Below are 18,033 nucleotides of genomic sequence, written 5' to 3'. Positions count from 1 at the left end.
CTTTTGTAAATCCATGCTGACTTTGTCCGATGATTTCACCACTTTCCAAATGTGATGCTATCACATCTTTAATAACTGACTCTAGCATTTTCCCCACTACCGATGTTAGGCTAACTGGTCTATAATTCCCCGTTTTCTCTCTCCCTCCCTTTTTAAAAAGTGGGGTTACATTAGCTACCCTCCAGTCCTCAGGAACTACTCCAGAATCTAAGGAGTTTTGAAAAATTATCACTAATGCATCCACTATTTCTGAGGCTACTTCCTTAAGCACTCTGGGATGCAGCCTATCTGGCCCTGGGGATTTATCTGCCTTTAATCCATTTAATTTACCTAACACCACTTCCCGACTAACCTGGATTTCCCTCAGTTCCTCCATCTCATTAGACCACCGGTCCCCCGCTATTTCCGGCAGACGGTTTATGTCTTCCTTAGTGAAGACAGAACCAAAGTATTTGTTCAATTGGTCTCCTTGTTCCCTATGATCAATTCACCTGTTTCCGACTGCAAGGGACCTACATTTGTCTTAACTAATCTTTTTCTCTTCACATATCTATAAAAGCTTTTGCAGTCAGTTTTTATGTTCCTTGCCAGTTTTCCCTCATAATCTATTTTCCCTTTCCTAATTAAGCCCTTTGTCCTGCTCTGCTGGACTCTGAATTTCTCCCAGTCCTCTGGCATGCTACTTTTTCTGGCTAATCTGTATGCTTCATCTTTTGTTTTAATACTATCCTTGATTTTCCTTGTTAGCCACGGATGCACTACCTTTCCTGGTTTGTTCTTTTGCCAAACTGGGATGAACACTTGTTGTAGTTCATCCATGCGACTTTTAAATGCCTTCCATTCCATGTCCACCGTCATCCCTTTCAGCATCAATTGCCAGTCTATCTTGGACAATTCACGCCTCATACCCTCAAAGTTACCTTTCTTTAAGTTCAGAACACTTGTTTCTGTATTGACTTTGTCACTCTCCATCCTAATGAAGAACTCCACCATATTATGATCACTCTTGCCCAAGGGGCCTCGCACAACAAGACTGCTAACTAACCCTTCCTCATTACTCAATACCCAGTCTAGAATGGCCTGCTCTCTCGTTGGTTCCTCGACATGTTGGTTTAGAAAACCATCTCGCAAACATTCCAATAAATCCTCTTCCTCAGCACCCCTGCCAGTTTGGTTCACCCAATCTATATGTAGATTGAAGTCACCCATTATAACTGCTGCACCTTTGGTGCATGCATTTCTAATTTCCTGCTTGATGCCATCCCCAACCTCACTACTGCTGTTAGGCGACCTGTACACAACTCCCACTAGCGTTTTCTGCCCCTTAGTGTTTCGCAGCTCTACCCATATCGATTCCACATCCTCCGAGCTAATGTCCTTCCTTTCCATTGCGTTAATCTCCTGTCTAACCAGCAACGCTACCCCACCTCCTTTTCCTTTCTGTCTATCCCGCCTGAATATAGAATATCCCTGGATGTTGAGCTCCCAGCCCTGGTCACCCTGGAGCCATGTCTCCGTAATCCCAACTACATCATAATCATTAACAACAATCTCCACATTTAATTCATCCACCTTATTCCGAATACTCCTTGCATTGAGACACAAAGCCTTCAGGCTTGTTTTTATAACACTCTTGCCCCTTATATAATTATGTTGCAAAGTGGTCCTTTTTGATTTTTGCCCTGGATTTGTCTGCCTGCCACTTTTACTTTTCACCTTGCTACCTATTGTTTCTACCCTCACTTTATACCCCTCTGTCTCTCTGCTCTTGTTCCCATCCCCCTGCCATATTAGTTTAAATCCTCCCCGACAGCACATAATACTCCAAATATGGTCTTACCAACCTCTTGTAGCATGATGTCCGAACTCCTGTACAAAATACCATTACTGATGAAGGCAAGTGTGCCAATTCCTGTCTCCCTCTTTCACCACTTTCAGGTAACTGTGTAATTGAACCCCTAGGTCTTTCTGCTCTATACTCTCCAGGGCCCTTCCATTTACTGTGCAAGTTCTGTCCTGGCTTGACTTGCCAAAATACACCCCCTCACACTTGTGAAGAATTAAATTCCATCTGCCCTTCTTTGGTTCACTCCTCCACTTTATCAAGACCCTTTTGTAAACTTAGATAGTCTTCCTTACTGTCCACTACACCAGCATTTTCGTGTCATCAGCAATTTAACTAACCATGTTAACTACATTGTCATCCAAATCAATAATATAAATGACAAACCCAGCATAAATCCCAGCGGCACAGGTCTCCAATAAACAGCCCTCCACTATTGACTCATTTTACCAAGCCAATTTTAAATCCAGTTGGCTAGCTCACCCTATGATCTGACTGGCCTACCATGCCTGACCTTGTCAATAAATTATACCGGATAACTTTAAAGAACATCTTGATAAAATTTCCAGACAGAGGTCAAAGTGACTGTAAGTGGATTACATGTGGAAAATTAGTCAAAGATGAGGAATTGAAAAAATGTCAGTGGAATTGTTAATCGCAATAATCTAACAATGAAACAAACGGAGAATTTTCAGTCAACTATGAATATGCATACCTAAAACATACTTATAAAACTAACCCATTTAATTTCTTTAAATTACAGTACAGACACTCCTTGACTTACGCAATAGGCGATTTATGTAAACTTGCGCTTAAACAATTTTGTCCTCAGTCTCTAATGCAATCAAGGCAGTTTGGAATTTCCACAACACTATACGTTCACTCAGGTTTACATCTGTCGTTCCTTGTGACTAAACAATTGTAAGACAGGGGGCAGAAACAAGCCTGCAATGCTTACCCAGAAGGCCGCGCATCACGGAAAGTGCCCCAATGGAACTCACGTTTACAAGCAACTTGTGCAAAACAAAGTGCTGGAGTAACTCAGTGGGTCAGAGAGCATCGCTAGAGGACATGGATGTTCATTTCCTTCACAGATGCTGTGGCGAGGTTTTGAGTTGTTAAAGAGCCTCAGCCAGACACTACTGAGCCGGCGAGCTTCAGCCCAGCAATATTGACTTGCAGTTTGAGCGAGGAGAAACATGGAACAGAGGGGGATTTCTGCTGGATTGCAATTAATACTTTCAGTGAGTTATTTTCAGCAGAGGATGAAAACAGAGTCGGTGATTCCGACTTACGTCAGGGTTCACGGAACGTAACCCTTATGCAAGTTGGGTAGTGGACATTTTAATTCTCCTTCCTATTCCTACACAGACCTTTCTGTCCTAGGTCTCCTCCATTGTCAGAGTGAGGCTAAACGCAAATTGGAGGAACAGCATCTCATATTTCGCTTGGGCAGCTTACAGTCCAGTGATATGAATATTGATTTCTCTCACTTCAGGTAGCCCAGGCATTCCCTCTCTCTCTCTCTCTATCCCTCCCTACCAAAGTCGCAACAGCTTCTCATTTTCACCCTACAAACAGCTAACAATGGCCTGTTTGCTTTATCATCATTACTTTTTTGCATATCTTTTATTCATTGTTCTTTCTCTCCACATCATCGTCTATACCTCTCATTTCCCTTATCCCTAACCAGTCTGAAGAAGTCTTGACCCGAAACATCACCCATTCCTTCTCTCCAGAGATGCTGCCAGTCCCGCTGAGTTACTCCAGCATTTTGTGTCTACCTTCGATTTAAACCAGCATTTGCAGTTCCTTCCTACTAGTTTGATCTGGTTTTGATTAAGAAAGATCGTACCTGCATCTGTCGTAACGGACCTGCAAGTTGTTCTGTAAGTTTCGGCATTTCATTTGCCTGTAAATTAGAATACAACAATCAACATTATTTTATTACTCAATGTGATGATAACTGAACAGGTAATTCACTGAATTAATGACAAACTGGGTTGGTTACATCATAATTTTCTGGACACTTAAATGCATACAACTGAGACTCACAAATCAGAAAATTAAATATTTCCAACGAACTGGACATGGCTCAAGTACCAAAACAGATTTTGGTGTTTGAATCTAGAATAACATCACGAATGAAGGATCATCACAGAACAAAGGATTTTACAATTTCAGGCTTCAGAACAGTCCTGCGAGGTACTAAATAAAATAAAATAGGTTAAGCTTTCTCATCTGGGAATTAAAATCCCATGTACTACTTTCAGACAATAGACAATAGGTGCAGGAGTAGGCCATTCGGCCCTTCGGGCCAGCACCGCGATCATGGCCCCACAATCAGTACCCCGATCCTGCCTTTTCCCCATATCCATTGGCTCCGCTATCATTAAGAGCTCTATCTAACTCTCTCTTGAAAGCATCCAGGGAATTGGCCTCCACTTTGGATCAGGGTGTGGTTTTGAAATGGAGAATTCTGGAATTTTAGGAATTATTCGGGAATTACTGAAAATGAAAAGAATAAATAAAATTGTTAAAATTGCTGAACAGGGCAATTTAAGAATAATTTAGTCTGTTCTGAAAATTGCTGAGACATAAATTTGTAACAACGTTGTTGACCAGATTGTCAAATGTTATGGCACGAGAATTTGTAAAAAGGATTGTGTGTCAAGCTTTGGCCAATCCCTCAAAGCAATGTAGTTCTTCTCTTGCCAGAGAGAAATAATTATTAACAGATGATGCTCCCTTAGCTGACAATTTAGATCCAGATTTCATTATAAATGAAAGCACCATTGAAAAATAATGATACAATCTACTTCAGAAGAAAAACGAAAATATTCCACAGAGGAAGTGCTCACCAACACATCTCAAACAAATAGCTTTTATTTATGAGATCGCTCAAACACTTCTTCAAAAGATTGTATGCTGACAAATATATCTGTGCCCCATCAAACTTGACACAACATGAAAAATGTTGGATGTTGTCCAGATTTGACAACTGATGGAACTGACAAAGATTCACTATTATAGGAGAAATCAAATGCTTTGACAAAAGTAATATACTGGAAAACAAAGAGTGGCCTCTTAACTCCTCAAGCTTCCTCTACCTAGTAAAGTCATGGCTGAACTGTAATGTAACTACCACATCTACAAATGTAACAACTGTACATGGCGAGAGCACACTCAGTGTTGTGTGCAGATATGGTCACCTAGCTTGAGCAAGGATATCATTACTCCTGAAAGGGTGCAGAAAAGATTCACCAGGATGTTATCGGAACCGAAGAGCACGTGTTATAATGAGAAACTTTTTCCCAGGATAGGGGAGACTAAAGCTAGATGACATAGACACAAGGTGGAAGGGGAAGATTTTAAAAAGACCAGAGGAGCAACCTTTTCAGAGGGGATGGGTACTGGAATGAGTTGGCAGAGTAAGTGGAGCACAGAAATTGAGTCATACAGCACAGAAACAGGTCCTTCAGCCCAACTATCCCTCACCGACCAAGATCCCCATCCAAGGTAGTCTAATTTATTCATGCCTGGCCCATATTCTTCTAAATGGTTCCAACCCACGTACCTGTGGAACTGTCTTTCTTAAATGTTGATATAGTACCTCCCTAAATTACTTCCTCGGATAGCTTGTTCCACATACCCACCATCCTGTATGGAAAATTTGCCACTCTGGTCCCTATTAATTTTTTCCCCTCACCTTAAACCTCTAGATAACATTTCAATGGCCCCAGTTAAAAGCGGATGGTCCTGGGAATCCCTCTACTTTGACTCCATTGTCCGATGGCATTGTTTAAACATAGGCAAAGAATCCTTCACACATGATAAGACAATAGACAATAGGTGCAGGAGTAGGTCATTCGGCCCTTCGAGCCAGCACCGCCATTCAATGTGATCATGGCTGATCATTCTCAATCAGTACCCCGTTCCTGCCTTCCCCCCATACCCCCTGACTCCGCTATCCTTAAGAGCTCTATCTAGCTCTCTCTTGAATGCATTCAGAGAATTGGCCTCCACTGCTTTCTGAGGCAGAGAATTCCACAGATTCACAACTCTGACTGAAAAAGATTTTCCTCATCTCCGTTCTAAATGGCCTACCCCTTATTCTTACACTGTGGCCCCTTGTTCTGGACTCCCCCAACATTGGGAACATGTTTCCTGCCTCTAACGTGTCCAACCCCATAATAATCTTATAAGTTTCGATAAGATCCCCTCTCATCCTTCTAAATTCCAGTGTATACAAGCCTAGTCGCTCCAGTCTTTCAACACATGACAGTTCCGCCATTCCTGGAATTAACCTAGTAAACCTAGGCTGCAAGCCCTCAATAGCAAGAATATCCTTCCTCAAATTTGGAGACCAAAACTGCACACAGTACTCCAGGTGCAGTCTCACTTGGGCCCTGTACAACTGCAGAAGGACCTCTTTGCTCCTATACTTAACTCCTCTTGTTATGAAGGCCAACATTCCATTGGCTTTCTTCACTGCCTGCTGTACCTGCATGCTTCCTTTCAGTGACTGATGCACTAGGACACCCAGATCTCATTGTACGTCCCCTTTTCCTAACTTGACACCATTCAGATAATACTCTGCCTTTCTATCCTTACCACCAAAGTGGATAACCTCACACTTATCCACATTAAACTGCATCTGTCATGCATCCGTCCACTCACACAACCTGTCCAAGTCACCCTGCAACCTCATAGTATCTTTCTCACAGTTCACACTACCACCCAGCTTTGTATCATCTGCAAATTTGCTAATGGTACTTTTAATCCCTTCATCCAAGTCATTAATGTATATTGTAAATAGCTGCGGTCCCAGCACCGAGCCTTGCGGTACTCTTCCATGTCGAAAGGCACCAAACACATATACTTAAGTTTTCCCCATAACTTTGACAGATGGTCAAGTTGCTGGTCGTCAAGGTTTATAGAGTTTATTGGGGGCTGGGTCCCCTCACTAAGCCATAGAGGGCCTGCTGCCAACCACTAAAATCCACCACGTTCAGGCCAAAAAGACCTCCTCGACACCAGCCTGCTCCTGATCACTATTCAGCAAAGTGAATGGAGAGGATTGAACTGAGGTATTAACCTATTCCCTCTCCAGCAGCAGCATAACCTACTAAAGTGCACAACGTACAGAGCCTAAGCAATCACAAGCCGGATATGTACATTTACAAGTAAAGCAAAACAGAATAATAAGTCAAGTCAAGTTTATTTGTCACATACAAGATGTGCAGTGAAATGAAAGGTCACCCACAGTCCAGCAATAGAGCAATAAAAATAAGCAATTTCACACACAATCACAAACCAACATAAAACAAAATAAAAAGAAACATCCATCACAGCGAGTCTCCTCCAGTCACCTCCTCACTGTGATGGAAGGCCAGAATGTCTTATGGAAACATCTCAAAATACCAGGTAATATTTTGAGGTGATGAAACAATGTTCTATATTTGAAGATTAAGAATGTGCATACAGAGAAGTGAGTGAATTTAGATTGATCTTCATATTTATCCCATGCCATCAGGAAAATCACTGTATAATTTTCTCTGAAGAAACAAAACAAAAAAAATCAATAGCGAGAATATTTACCTTCTCCTGAAACACAAAACAGCTAAGTAAAGCTGTTGCCTGCTCAGCAGTCAGATCATTAAAGATGCCATTAAACATCATTTCCGTCAGAAGTAGCTCATCCGCACTACAAAAAGAAGAATTTGGGTAATAGCAATCACAAAATAACTCATAATTGCATGAAATAATTTTATATGGAGACACATTTAAATTACACAAGGCCAGAGTTAAGGCTATGGAAGACTGCAGCACTTCAGGTTTACTGATAGAGAAAGACCAAGAGTAACGGTCCAAACACGATGCTATTGGGTTTTTTGACCAAGTCTTCAAAGGCAGAAATGTGCAGTAAATCTTAAGAGGAGTTTAATGGCCCCTACCTTCCTTTGAAAAACAAGTCTCTGGAATAATTTGATGACTTGATTGATAGCTGAATACATCAAACAATGCTTCAAAGTCCCCATGACCACTAATTATTTCAACACAATCCCTCAAAGTCATAGTTCTAATGACTTTGTCATTGTCTACTTAGGTGCCCATTAATTTATCAAATAGCTTTCTCCCAAATAGAATCGTACCTTAACACACCGATTTAGACTATGAATTAAGTCAGGGTCAAAACGGTATCTATTTTGCATAATGCTGTATATATATATATATATATATATATATATATATATATATCAGACCTTAAATATAAGAGAGCATTCAATTCACACAGCAACTTCAGCATTTAGAATGGAAATGAGGAAGAACTTTTTCAGTCAGAGAGTTGTGAAGCTGTGGAATTCTCTGCCTCAGAAGGCAGTGGAGGCCAATTCTCTGGATGTTATCAAGAGAGAGTTAGATAGAGCTCTTAATGATAGCAGAGTCAGGGGATATGGGGAGAAGGCAGGAATGGGGTACTGATTGTGCATGATCAGCCATGATCACAGTGAATGGCGGTGCTGGCTCGAAGGGCCGAATGGCCTACTCCTGCACCTATTGTTTATTGTAAAAAAATCAAAATTGCTCTGCATTGATAATAAAATTGCATTCTGATTATGCTATAAAGAAATAATAAAAAGTCAAAATCTCTATAAAAGCTTTACCACACATTTTTGGTAGTTATTTTTTCATGGTTTATCATTGAATCATGAGGAAATTGTTAGTATCCCAAATATTTTCAGAAAATATAGTTAGCATTAAATGGAATTGCCAATTTAATTAACCAATCACCTGCTAATTTCACAAGCAACTCGTCCTTTCATTTCAATAACGTCAGATGAGGTAGCAAAGCCTAATCGCCTGATCACGCGTTTACGGCATTTCAATTCATCCAACTGTAAAATCGTTCGAGCCTTCTTCAGTTCTCGCTTTGCTGATTTGATATCTCCTGCAATCTATACATAGACATTTAACTGGTTATATAGATGATCATTTTTCATTCACATGTGAAATATACAATTTTATTTACCTTTGATATTTCAACTTATCACTAACTGGTGAACAGTAAACATTTCTTGAACAAAATGAAGAGTGGGAAAAGAAGCTTCCAAGATGGCGCCCATCACAGACGACTATTTGCGTGTTAGCCACAGAAGCAGATCTACAAACTCATTTTACAATCGTTCTACACTCAAATCTGTATTCCTACAGCAACATTTCTTACTTTAACTATGATCCCTTATCATGTATCTATACACTGTAACTGGATCCATTGTAATCATGTTATTGTCTTTCTGCTGAATGGTTAGCATGCAACAAAAACCTCAGTATACATGACAAAATCTAAACTGAAGAGAAACAGAAGGAAGAAAACTCATGGAGAAGTAAAAGGAATTGCAGATGCTGCAATCTTGAAAGAAAAACAAAGTGCTGGTGTAACTCAGCAGGTCAGGCAGCATCTCTGGAGGAAATGTCTCGGATCAGGAGGAGTCCTAATAATGACGGGGTCTTTCCCACTTGAAACATCGCCTGTCCGTTCCCACCAGAGATGCTGTCTGATCCTCCAACTTACTTCAGCATTTTGAGTTTCAAATTAAAAGAGAAGTTTGTAGTAGCATGAAGGGCAGAAGAAATTAAATGACAAATGATGAAAGTGTAAGAAGAAAAAAGCGTTATTCAGAAGAATTTGTCCAGCTGTGGGAGGGAGCTGCAGCATTTAGCCATTCAAACATGTGCATTCCAGTTTTATGTGATGTGGTACAAATTTGAGCTTTACTGAATGTCAGATGACATCACACCTACTATATGTGGAGTCCAGCACTATTGAACGATATGCATGCAGCACAACGGCTGGCTCGCTGGCAGTCTGTTTGTCCTTTGTCCTTTTTTGTTTGTGTGTTGGTGTTGGGGTGTTTTGTTTTGGTTGTGTATGTGTGGGTGGGGGGGGGGCGTGTATGTGTGGGGGGGGGGGTGTATGTGGGGGGGGGGGGAGGAATCTTTCTTTTTTTAGGTCTCTTCCTCGGGGCCTTCCATCGCCCGGTGCGGCTCGGCCATGGGACTGAACAGTGCCCGGTGCGGCTCGGCCGCGGGGCCTTCCATCGCCTGGTGCGGCGACGGGACTGAACAGCGCCCGGTGCGGCCGCGGGACCTTCTATCGCCCGGTGCAACTCGGCCGCGGGGCCTTCTATCGCCCGGTGCGGCGCGGCCGTGGGGCCTTCCATCGCCCGGTGCGGCTCGGCCGCGGGACTGAACAGTGGCCGGTGCGGCGCGGCCGCGGGGCCTTCCATCGCCCGGTGTGGCGCGGCCACGGGACTGAACAGCGCCCGGTGCGGCCGCGGGGCCTTCTATCGCCCGGTGCGGTTCGGCCACGGGGCTTTCTATCGCCCGGTGCGGCCGCGGGACTGAACAGCGCCCAGCGCAGCTCGGCCGCGGGACTTTCCAGCGCGGCGCGGCCGCGGGACTTTCCATCGCCCGGTGCGGCTCGGCTGCGTGGACTTTCCATCTCCTTGCTGGGGCTGTGCGGGTCGGTCGCCTCGGTAGGGGTCGAGTTGTCTGTACGTGGGAGGGGCATGGGGGAGGAGAGAGGGGAAGTTTTTGGCCTCCATCACAGTGAGGGGGTGTTTGGAGTCACTGTGATGGATGTTTGTGTTGGGGTTGTGTCTTGTGTTTTTGTACTGCTGGCTAAGTAATCTCGTTCTGAACGAATGACAAATAAAGCTATTTTGGATTTATTTTTTTTGGAAACAGGCCCGCCTATGTTTTCCCCAGCACATCCTTCTGCATCTTTCATTGAACCAGGACCGATTCCTTGACTTGCTTGTTTAAGGAGAGTGTGGAAACAGGCCCTTCGGCCCATTGAATCCACGCTAACCAGCCATCACCCATACACTAGTTCTATACTACACAATTTACAAAAGCCAATCTAATCCAGCGATTCTCAGATTGCTTAGACACAAAATGCTGGAGTAACTCAGCAGGTCAGGCAGCGTCTCAGGAGAGAAGGACTGGGTGACGTTTCGGGTCGAGACCCTTCTCCTCCTCTCTAAGATTGCTTAAATGTCTTTTATTACCTCTTTGAGCAAGGGTTTCAATCTTTCTTACAACCAATAGTAATCCAACTGGTTTATGGCTTCATTTATCTTGAGTGACCATTATTTAGAAGCTTTTTTAAAAAGGTGTTTTCATTTCAGATTTTCAACAACAATTTAATATTTTTCCAATTTATTTTCCTCTTTAAGAAATGAAACAACACCACATTGGGAACTGACGTTTACCATCAGAGAGTTTGAATAAAAGACAGATAAAATTAATTCCGGAAAAAAGACATTGCTAAAAGAAACAGATAAACACAAAATAATATCTTAATACACCGTTAAGAAAAATGAAGCTGCCAACATTCCTTGACCTTAAGGCATAGGGACAGAATTAGGCCATTCGGCCCATTGAGTCTATCTACTCTGTTATGGCCGATCTATTTTCCCCTCTTAACCCCATTCTCCCCGTAACCTTTGACGGCCTTCCTTGGTATCATAATATGTTCCATAGCACCATTTCATACATGTATAAATTTTTTTAAGTCATCAACATGATTTTTTGAAGATGGATTAAATACCTGTGCCTTCCTTTCGCAAAGTCCATAGACAGTTTCCAGATTTGAGTCGCTGTGCATGGAATGAGAATACATTCTGTGTTCAAAAGCTTCAATTTTCTGGATAACTTTCTTCAGTCCTTGATCCTTGATTCCCATATCATCGATTGGATCCAACAAAGGCACACCTTCAGGAAATCTCTTCTGTACTTCCTAATATAAAACACAAGGATAAGAATAGATCAAGTTTATGAGGCTCTGCAAGTCTTAAAAAGATTGTATCAAAATAAATTGTCAGATCTTCATCTTTCATCCATTTATGCCACCCTCTAGTCCCAGCAACATCCTCGTAATATATTTATATATTATAATAAAGCTCAGAAATGTCTGAAGAAGGGTCTCGACCCAAAACATCACCCATTCCTTCTCTCGGGAGATGCTGCCTGTCCCGCTGAGTTACTCCAGCTTTTTGTGTCCATCTTCGGTTTAAATCAGCATCTACTGTTCCTTCTTACACATAGGTCATATCTGAAATTGATATGGCTGCAGCAAGGCCCAAAATGACAACCCATTGGCTCACAAAGTAATTTACTTAAGCAATTTACCTGTATTGATTTCAAAACACTTTGCCTGTTGTCCAGAGGTCTCAGGTCTTTTGGAATATATAGACGTACGCTACTAATTGCAGATATTAAGTGAAGCATGATAGGAACAACCTGTTGAATAGAAAAATCCAGTCAAGTTTAGAAATACAATACTTATTTAACCTTCAATCTATGGGAATTGAATTATTTGTCTACACATCCACCTGCATCTTCAAAGAGATTGAGAAGTCCACTCCAGAATCAGAGTAGTCAAATCTTGCCAAACAGTATACAAGGCACAATAAAAATAAGACACAATAGATTCCTTTTTCGCCATCATTCAATTCAACATCAAGCTAGCAGAGTTACAGAATGCTCCTCATATAGTCTACTAATGGACATCCTGGAGTCAAAATTATACTACATGGAAACAGGCCCTTCAGCACAAGTCGTCAGTGCTGACCAAGATACTCCATCTAAGCTGGTCTGATTTTCTGCATTTGGCCCAAACCCTTTGAACCTTTCCTACGCATGTACTTGTTCAAATATCTTTTAATCATTGCAATTGTACCTGCCTCTACCACTTCTCTTGGCAACATGTTCCCCTATACCGACCACCCTCTGTGTGAAAAAGTTGCCCCTCAGATTTCTATTTAATCTCTTCCCCTTCACCTTAAATCTATGTCCTCTTGCCCTCGATTCATTTACTCTGGGCAAGAGACTCTGCATCTACCCGATCTATTCCTCTCATGGTTTTATACACCTCTATAAGATCACCCCTGATCCTCCTGCGCTCCAAGGAATAGAGTCCCGGCCTACTTAACCTCTCCCTATAGCTCAGACCCTCTAGTCCCAGCAACATCCTCGTAAATATTCTCCGTAAAACTTTCCAGTTTAATAACATCTTTTCTATAACATAGTGCCCAGAACTGAACACACATTTGCTGTGCACCAAGATGGCAAAAAGTAAAAATGACGTGACCAGATAAAGGAATCAGCCTAAAATATATGAAATATAAATGACAAATGACAATGTAAATACACAATAGTGCAAAGATTGGACTGCAAAAGCATGATAAAGAATCAGAATTAAGTATTAAAAAAATGGTGCAGGGTACAAGAAGGAGAGCAGAGCGCAGGTCAAGAATACAGAAAGAATGAATTGAAGAGCAGGAGGTAGGTAAATACAGGGAGATTTTACTTGAAATCTATCTGAAAGAAACGTTCTCGAGTTCCCAAGTTAAGTTCATTAAATTATACATGTTAGTCGGTTTGATTTTAAAGAATCCGCAGAGATATTGTTCAACAAAGTTGGCCTAATTGGATTTTAAAAAATTCTCCCAGTACTTTATCATGATGTATGATCCACATTGGGCAATAAAAAAGTAATTATAAAGTAGATTTTAACTGGAGCACGAGCTGCATGTGGACTCACAAATCACATAATAATGCTGTTCTGCATTCTGGCACAGAGTCATACAGAGTGGAATCATGCCCTTTGGTCCAACTTGCCCCGTTCACCAACATGTCCCATCTACACATGTCCAACCTGTCTGTGTTTGGCACATATCCCTCTAAACATATCCTATCCATATACCTGCCTAAATGTTACTTAAACATTGCGATAGTTACTACCTCCTCTGGCAACTCATTCCAAACACCTACCTCCCTTTGTGTAAAAAGGTTACCCCTCGGGTTTCTATTAAATCATTCCCCCCTCATCTTAAAAGTAAGTCCTCTGGCTCTCGATTCTCCTACTCTAGCCAAGGGTCTCAGTACATCTATCCGATCTATAGCTCTCATGATTTGGTACACCTCTATAAGATCATTCTCCTGTGCACCAAGCAATAGAGTCCTAGCCTGCTCAACTTCTCCCGATAGCTCAGATCCTCGTCTCCTGGCAACATATTGTAAATCTTCTCTGCACTCTTTCCAGCTTGACAAAATCTTTCCTGTAACATGGTGCCCTAAACTGATCACAATACTCTAAATATGGCCTCAACAACATCTTATATAACTGCAAAATGACCTTGCAACTTCTATACTCAATGCTCCAACTGATGAAGGCCAATGTGCAAAATCCTTTTTGACCACCTTATCTACCCGTGATACCACTTTCAAGGAACTAAGTACCGGCACTCCTAGATCCTTCTGCTCCACAACACTCCCCAGAGCTTTCCCTATCACTGTGTAGGCCCTGCCCATGTTAGACTTCCCAAAATGCAACACCTCGCATTACTCTATTAAATTCCACCAACCATTCCTCAGCCCACCTACCCAAGTGATCAAGATCCTGCTGCAATTTCTGACAACCATCTTCACTATTTACAATACCACCCATTTTTGTGTCATCTGCAAACTTGCTATATATGCGTATGTTCTCATCTAAATCATTGATAAAGATGATAAACAGCAATGGACCCAACCCCGAACCCGAGGCACACCACAAGTGAAAAGCAACCTTCCACCATCATCCTCTGCTTTCTTCCATAAAGCCAATTTTCTGTCCAATCAGCTCTCTCTCCTTGGATCCCATTCGCTCTAACCTTCCAGAGCAGTCTACCATGCCAAGTCCACCAACATAATCAAAGACGGGTTGCACCCCAGCCACTCCCTCTTCATCCACCTCCCATTGCGCAAAAGGTATAGAAGCATGAAAACCTACACCTTCAGATTCAGGGACAGTTTCTTCCCAGCGGTTATCAAGCAACTGAACTGTCATACCAACAACTAGAGGGCAGTCCTGAGCTACTATCTACTTCATTGGTGACCCTCAGACTATCTTTGATTGGACATCACTGGCTTTATCTTGCACTAAACATTATTCCCTTTATACCTGTACACTGTGGATGGTCAATTGTACTCGTGTATTGACTTTCCACTGATTGGTTTGAGCGCAACCAAAGCTTTTCACTATGCATGGTACACATGACAATTAACTAAACTCCACCCTACGGAACGTTGGCAACTGTCGTGCTGAAAATGATATGTACAATGTCAACAGTACTGCCCTCATTAACCTTTTTGGTCACATCTTCAAAAAACAGATTTGTGAGACATGATCTCCATCGTTCAAAACCTTGCTGATCCCTAATCAGCTTGTTTTATCTATGGATTTATACAATTTTAATACAACATAAATTATGTCACAATAGTGTTTCCTTCGATTTCAATGCCATAAATGAATTCCAGTGTAAATGAATTTGAGCAGTGTCTTGAAGGAAGAATATTCAGAATTGATACTTTGACCCCCATCTTTTGCAAACATTTTGGATGCTGAAACATCATTATCAACATTTTGCTGGCAAATACAAGGACTGGAATCAATCTTCGAGATCAAGATCTTTGCATTTAAAATTTGTCACTAATACGTTACCCAGACTAATTAACAAAGTGGGAATGTTTTCAGCAGTACTGAAGTGAACTGCAATCCACACACCTGCATCTCTCCTTTTTCTCCTGGTTTTGCCGGCTTAGCTGCTTCCGAAGCTGCAAGCTTTACACTGTCTTTACTGCAATGCAATAAAGCTTCAACCACATACAATGGATCAAACTCCCCAGTGTTAGGCTATGAAAATAAAAGTAAAAACAATGTAAATCACAGTTCAACATTTTTTCAATGTAATTATTTGTGTATATTTTATATTACAGACATCCAAAATAAATTAAACATTTGACAAAAATAACCATCGTGTTTTTTTTGTTTCCTAAACCAACATCTGGAACCCATTAAAAATGGGTTGAAGTGTTGAAGAGAGTGTGCGGTGTCCCAGATGTAGGTAAGAAGGGATTGGGCAAAGGGGAGCAAGATAGAATCATAGTATTTGGAAATCATTAGATTTCTGGAATCATTGGAAGTCTGAGCCTCACAGTTCTTGAAGTTTTCACAAGTTCCTAAATTAATTCAGTAAAGTGATTCTGAGTGACTCCTGGTATGAGTTGTATTGACATGTCTAAATATGCAGTCGCTTTTGATTTTCATCTTATACACAGCAGAAGACACAAATCATTGTAGGAGAGGGAAAGCTCAAGCAAAAGATGTAAAAATGCTCTGGCTGACCTCTCAACTGGATATTAGCCAAATTTGAACAATATGGTCAACATATGAGGGCTCCTCTCTGTATTACATTGTAACAAATTAAGAAGAAGCTCTCAACCAACGATGTTCAGTGCAGCAATTGAAACAAAGTAGATAGACCGTAAAACTATGGCAGTTCATCAGGTTCGGTATGTGGCCAGATGGGCAACTTTCCAGACTGTTGCATGTTATTCTCTTAATAACCCCACACACATAACTCATTTGTTTTTTGAAGTTGTTACACAGCATTGTAATAAATTTTCCTGTTAACCCTGGAAAAAAAGCCAAGTAAATAAAGGATCAATCACCAAACGCATCAAGTACAGTTTGCAGTCCTTTGGCTTTAAATGTCATAAAGTAATCACAGATAAGCACATACTTTTATTTATTGCAAATTATCACATTTTTCAGAGTAATATTGCATTCAAATCATCAATGTTCTCAAGAAGTGCACTGTTGGTAATAAAAGTACTATTTTAAACACTTTATTAATACACATTCCTTACCTTGACATTAGATTTTTTATTGAAATTTATCACAACTCCCCAACCAAAATCATCGTCATCATTTTTTACCTGAAAGACAAAAGGTGCATTTACTTACTCAAAAGCAGATTTCTAAATATCTTCAGATACTTGTGAAATCAAAAGTAACATATTATTCACAAATTACAAACCAGATTGAAAAACACACAAGTGTAATCAGTCAAAACAATCCACTTTGCTGATCTCCCAGATTAATTTCGTTTATTATTGTCACACGTACCAAGGTACAGTGAAAAGCTTTTGATTGCGTGTTATCCAGTCAAAGAAAAGACTATGATTAAATCAAGCCGCCCACAGTGCACAAACAAAGGATAGCAGGTACCACATTTACTGCAAGATAAAGTCCAATTAAAGATAGTTAGAAGGTCACCAATGAGGTAAGATGAGAGGCAAGGTCTGCACTCTAGCTGATTAAAGGACCGTTCAATTGCTTGGTAAAAGGTGGGAGAAACTGTCCCTGAATTTGGAGGTACGAGTTTTCACACTTCAGCACGTCTTGCCTAATGAGAAAGGAGGGACGAGGAAGTGACTGGAGTAAAACTAGTCCTTGATTATGCTGGCAGTCTTGCGAGGCAATGTGTTGATGGGGTCAGTGGAAGAAAGCTTGTTTTGCATGATGGTGCACAACTCTGCAATTTCTTGTGGACTTGGTTGGAGCTGTTCCCAAACCATTCTGTGATGCATTACGATAAAATGCTTACTACGGTGCATCTGTAGAGGTTGGTGAGGGTTGTTGGGGACATGCTGAAGTTCCTAAGCCTTCTAAGGAAGTGGAGGCATCGGTGTGCTTTCTTGGCCAGAGCTTAGAATATGGCTGGTCCTGGGCAAATTGCTGGTGATATTTATTCATCGAAACTTGAAGCTTTTGACCATCTCTACTTCGGTGCAATCAATGATTCCCAATTGGAGTGTGTTGCTGCTCGACTTCCTGAAGTCAATCACAATCTCCTTTGTCTTGCTGACATTGAGGGAGAGGTTCTTGTCTTGGCACCAGGTTACAAGGTTCTCAATCTCCATTTTATACTCTGTCTCATCATTATTTGATATCTGGCCCACTATGGAGGTATCGTCTGCGAACTTGTAGATCGAGATGGATGAGTATTTGGCTGTACATGGGTGTATAAGGAATATAGTAGAGGGCTGAGCACACATCCTTGCAGGGCACCAGTGTTGAGAATTATTAGAGGATGATTTGTCACCTATCCTCACTGATTGTGGTCTGTAGGTCAGGAAGTAGAGGATTCATTTACAGAGGGGAATGCTGACTCCATTCCATTGGTTTGGAGATGAACTTGTTTGGGACAATGGTATTGAAAGTAGAGCTTTAGTCGATAAATAGGAGTCTGTGGTACGTGTCCGTCGTGGTGTTCAAGGGATGAGATGGTATCAGC

The 18,033-nt window shown here is 41.4% G+C and overlaps 1 protein-coding gene across 1 annotated transcript in view; it reads right to left on the bottom strand.

Moving 5' to 3' along the window:
• The window catches only part of mtrex (Mtr4 exosome RNA helicase), a 93,154-nt gene that overhangs the window by 15,271 nt on the left and 59,850 nt on the right, over window positions 1-18,033 (bottom strand). Inside the window, exons 18-24 of the mRNA XM_078396899.1 lie at window positions 16,604-16,672; window positions 15,459-15,587; window positions 12,041-12,151; window positions 11,460-11,648; window positions 8,639-8,802; window positions 7,445-7,550; window positions 3,699-3,755 (exon numbers count right to left, since the gene is read on the bottom strand). Of these exons, the coding sequence (XP_078253025.1) occupies window positions 3,699-3,755; window positions 7,445-7,550; window positions 8,639-8,802; window positions 11,460-11,648; window positions 12,041-12,151; window positions 15,459-15,587; window positions 16,604-16,672 (825 nt within the window). The remainder of the gene's footprint in view (window positions 1-3,698; window positions 3,756-7,444; window positions 7,551-8,638; window positions 8,803-11,459; window positions 11,649-12,040; window positions 12,152-15,458; window positions 15,588-16,603; window positions 16,673-18,033) is intronic.

The sequence above is a fragment of the Rhinoraja longicauda genome, chromosome 1 (assembly GCF_053455715.1).
Source record: "Rhinoraja longicauda isolate Sanriku21f chromosome 1, sRhiLon1.1, whole genome shotgun sequence".
In the NCBI taxonomy this organism is placed as follows: domain Eukaryota; kingdom Metazoa; phylum Chordata; class Chondrichthyes; order Rajiformes; family Arhynchobatidae; genus Rhinoraja; species Rhinoraja longicauda.
The sequence above is the reverse complement of the archived record's forward strand: the minus strand, read 5'-3'. Positions and strand labels throughout refer to the sequence as shown.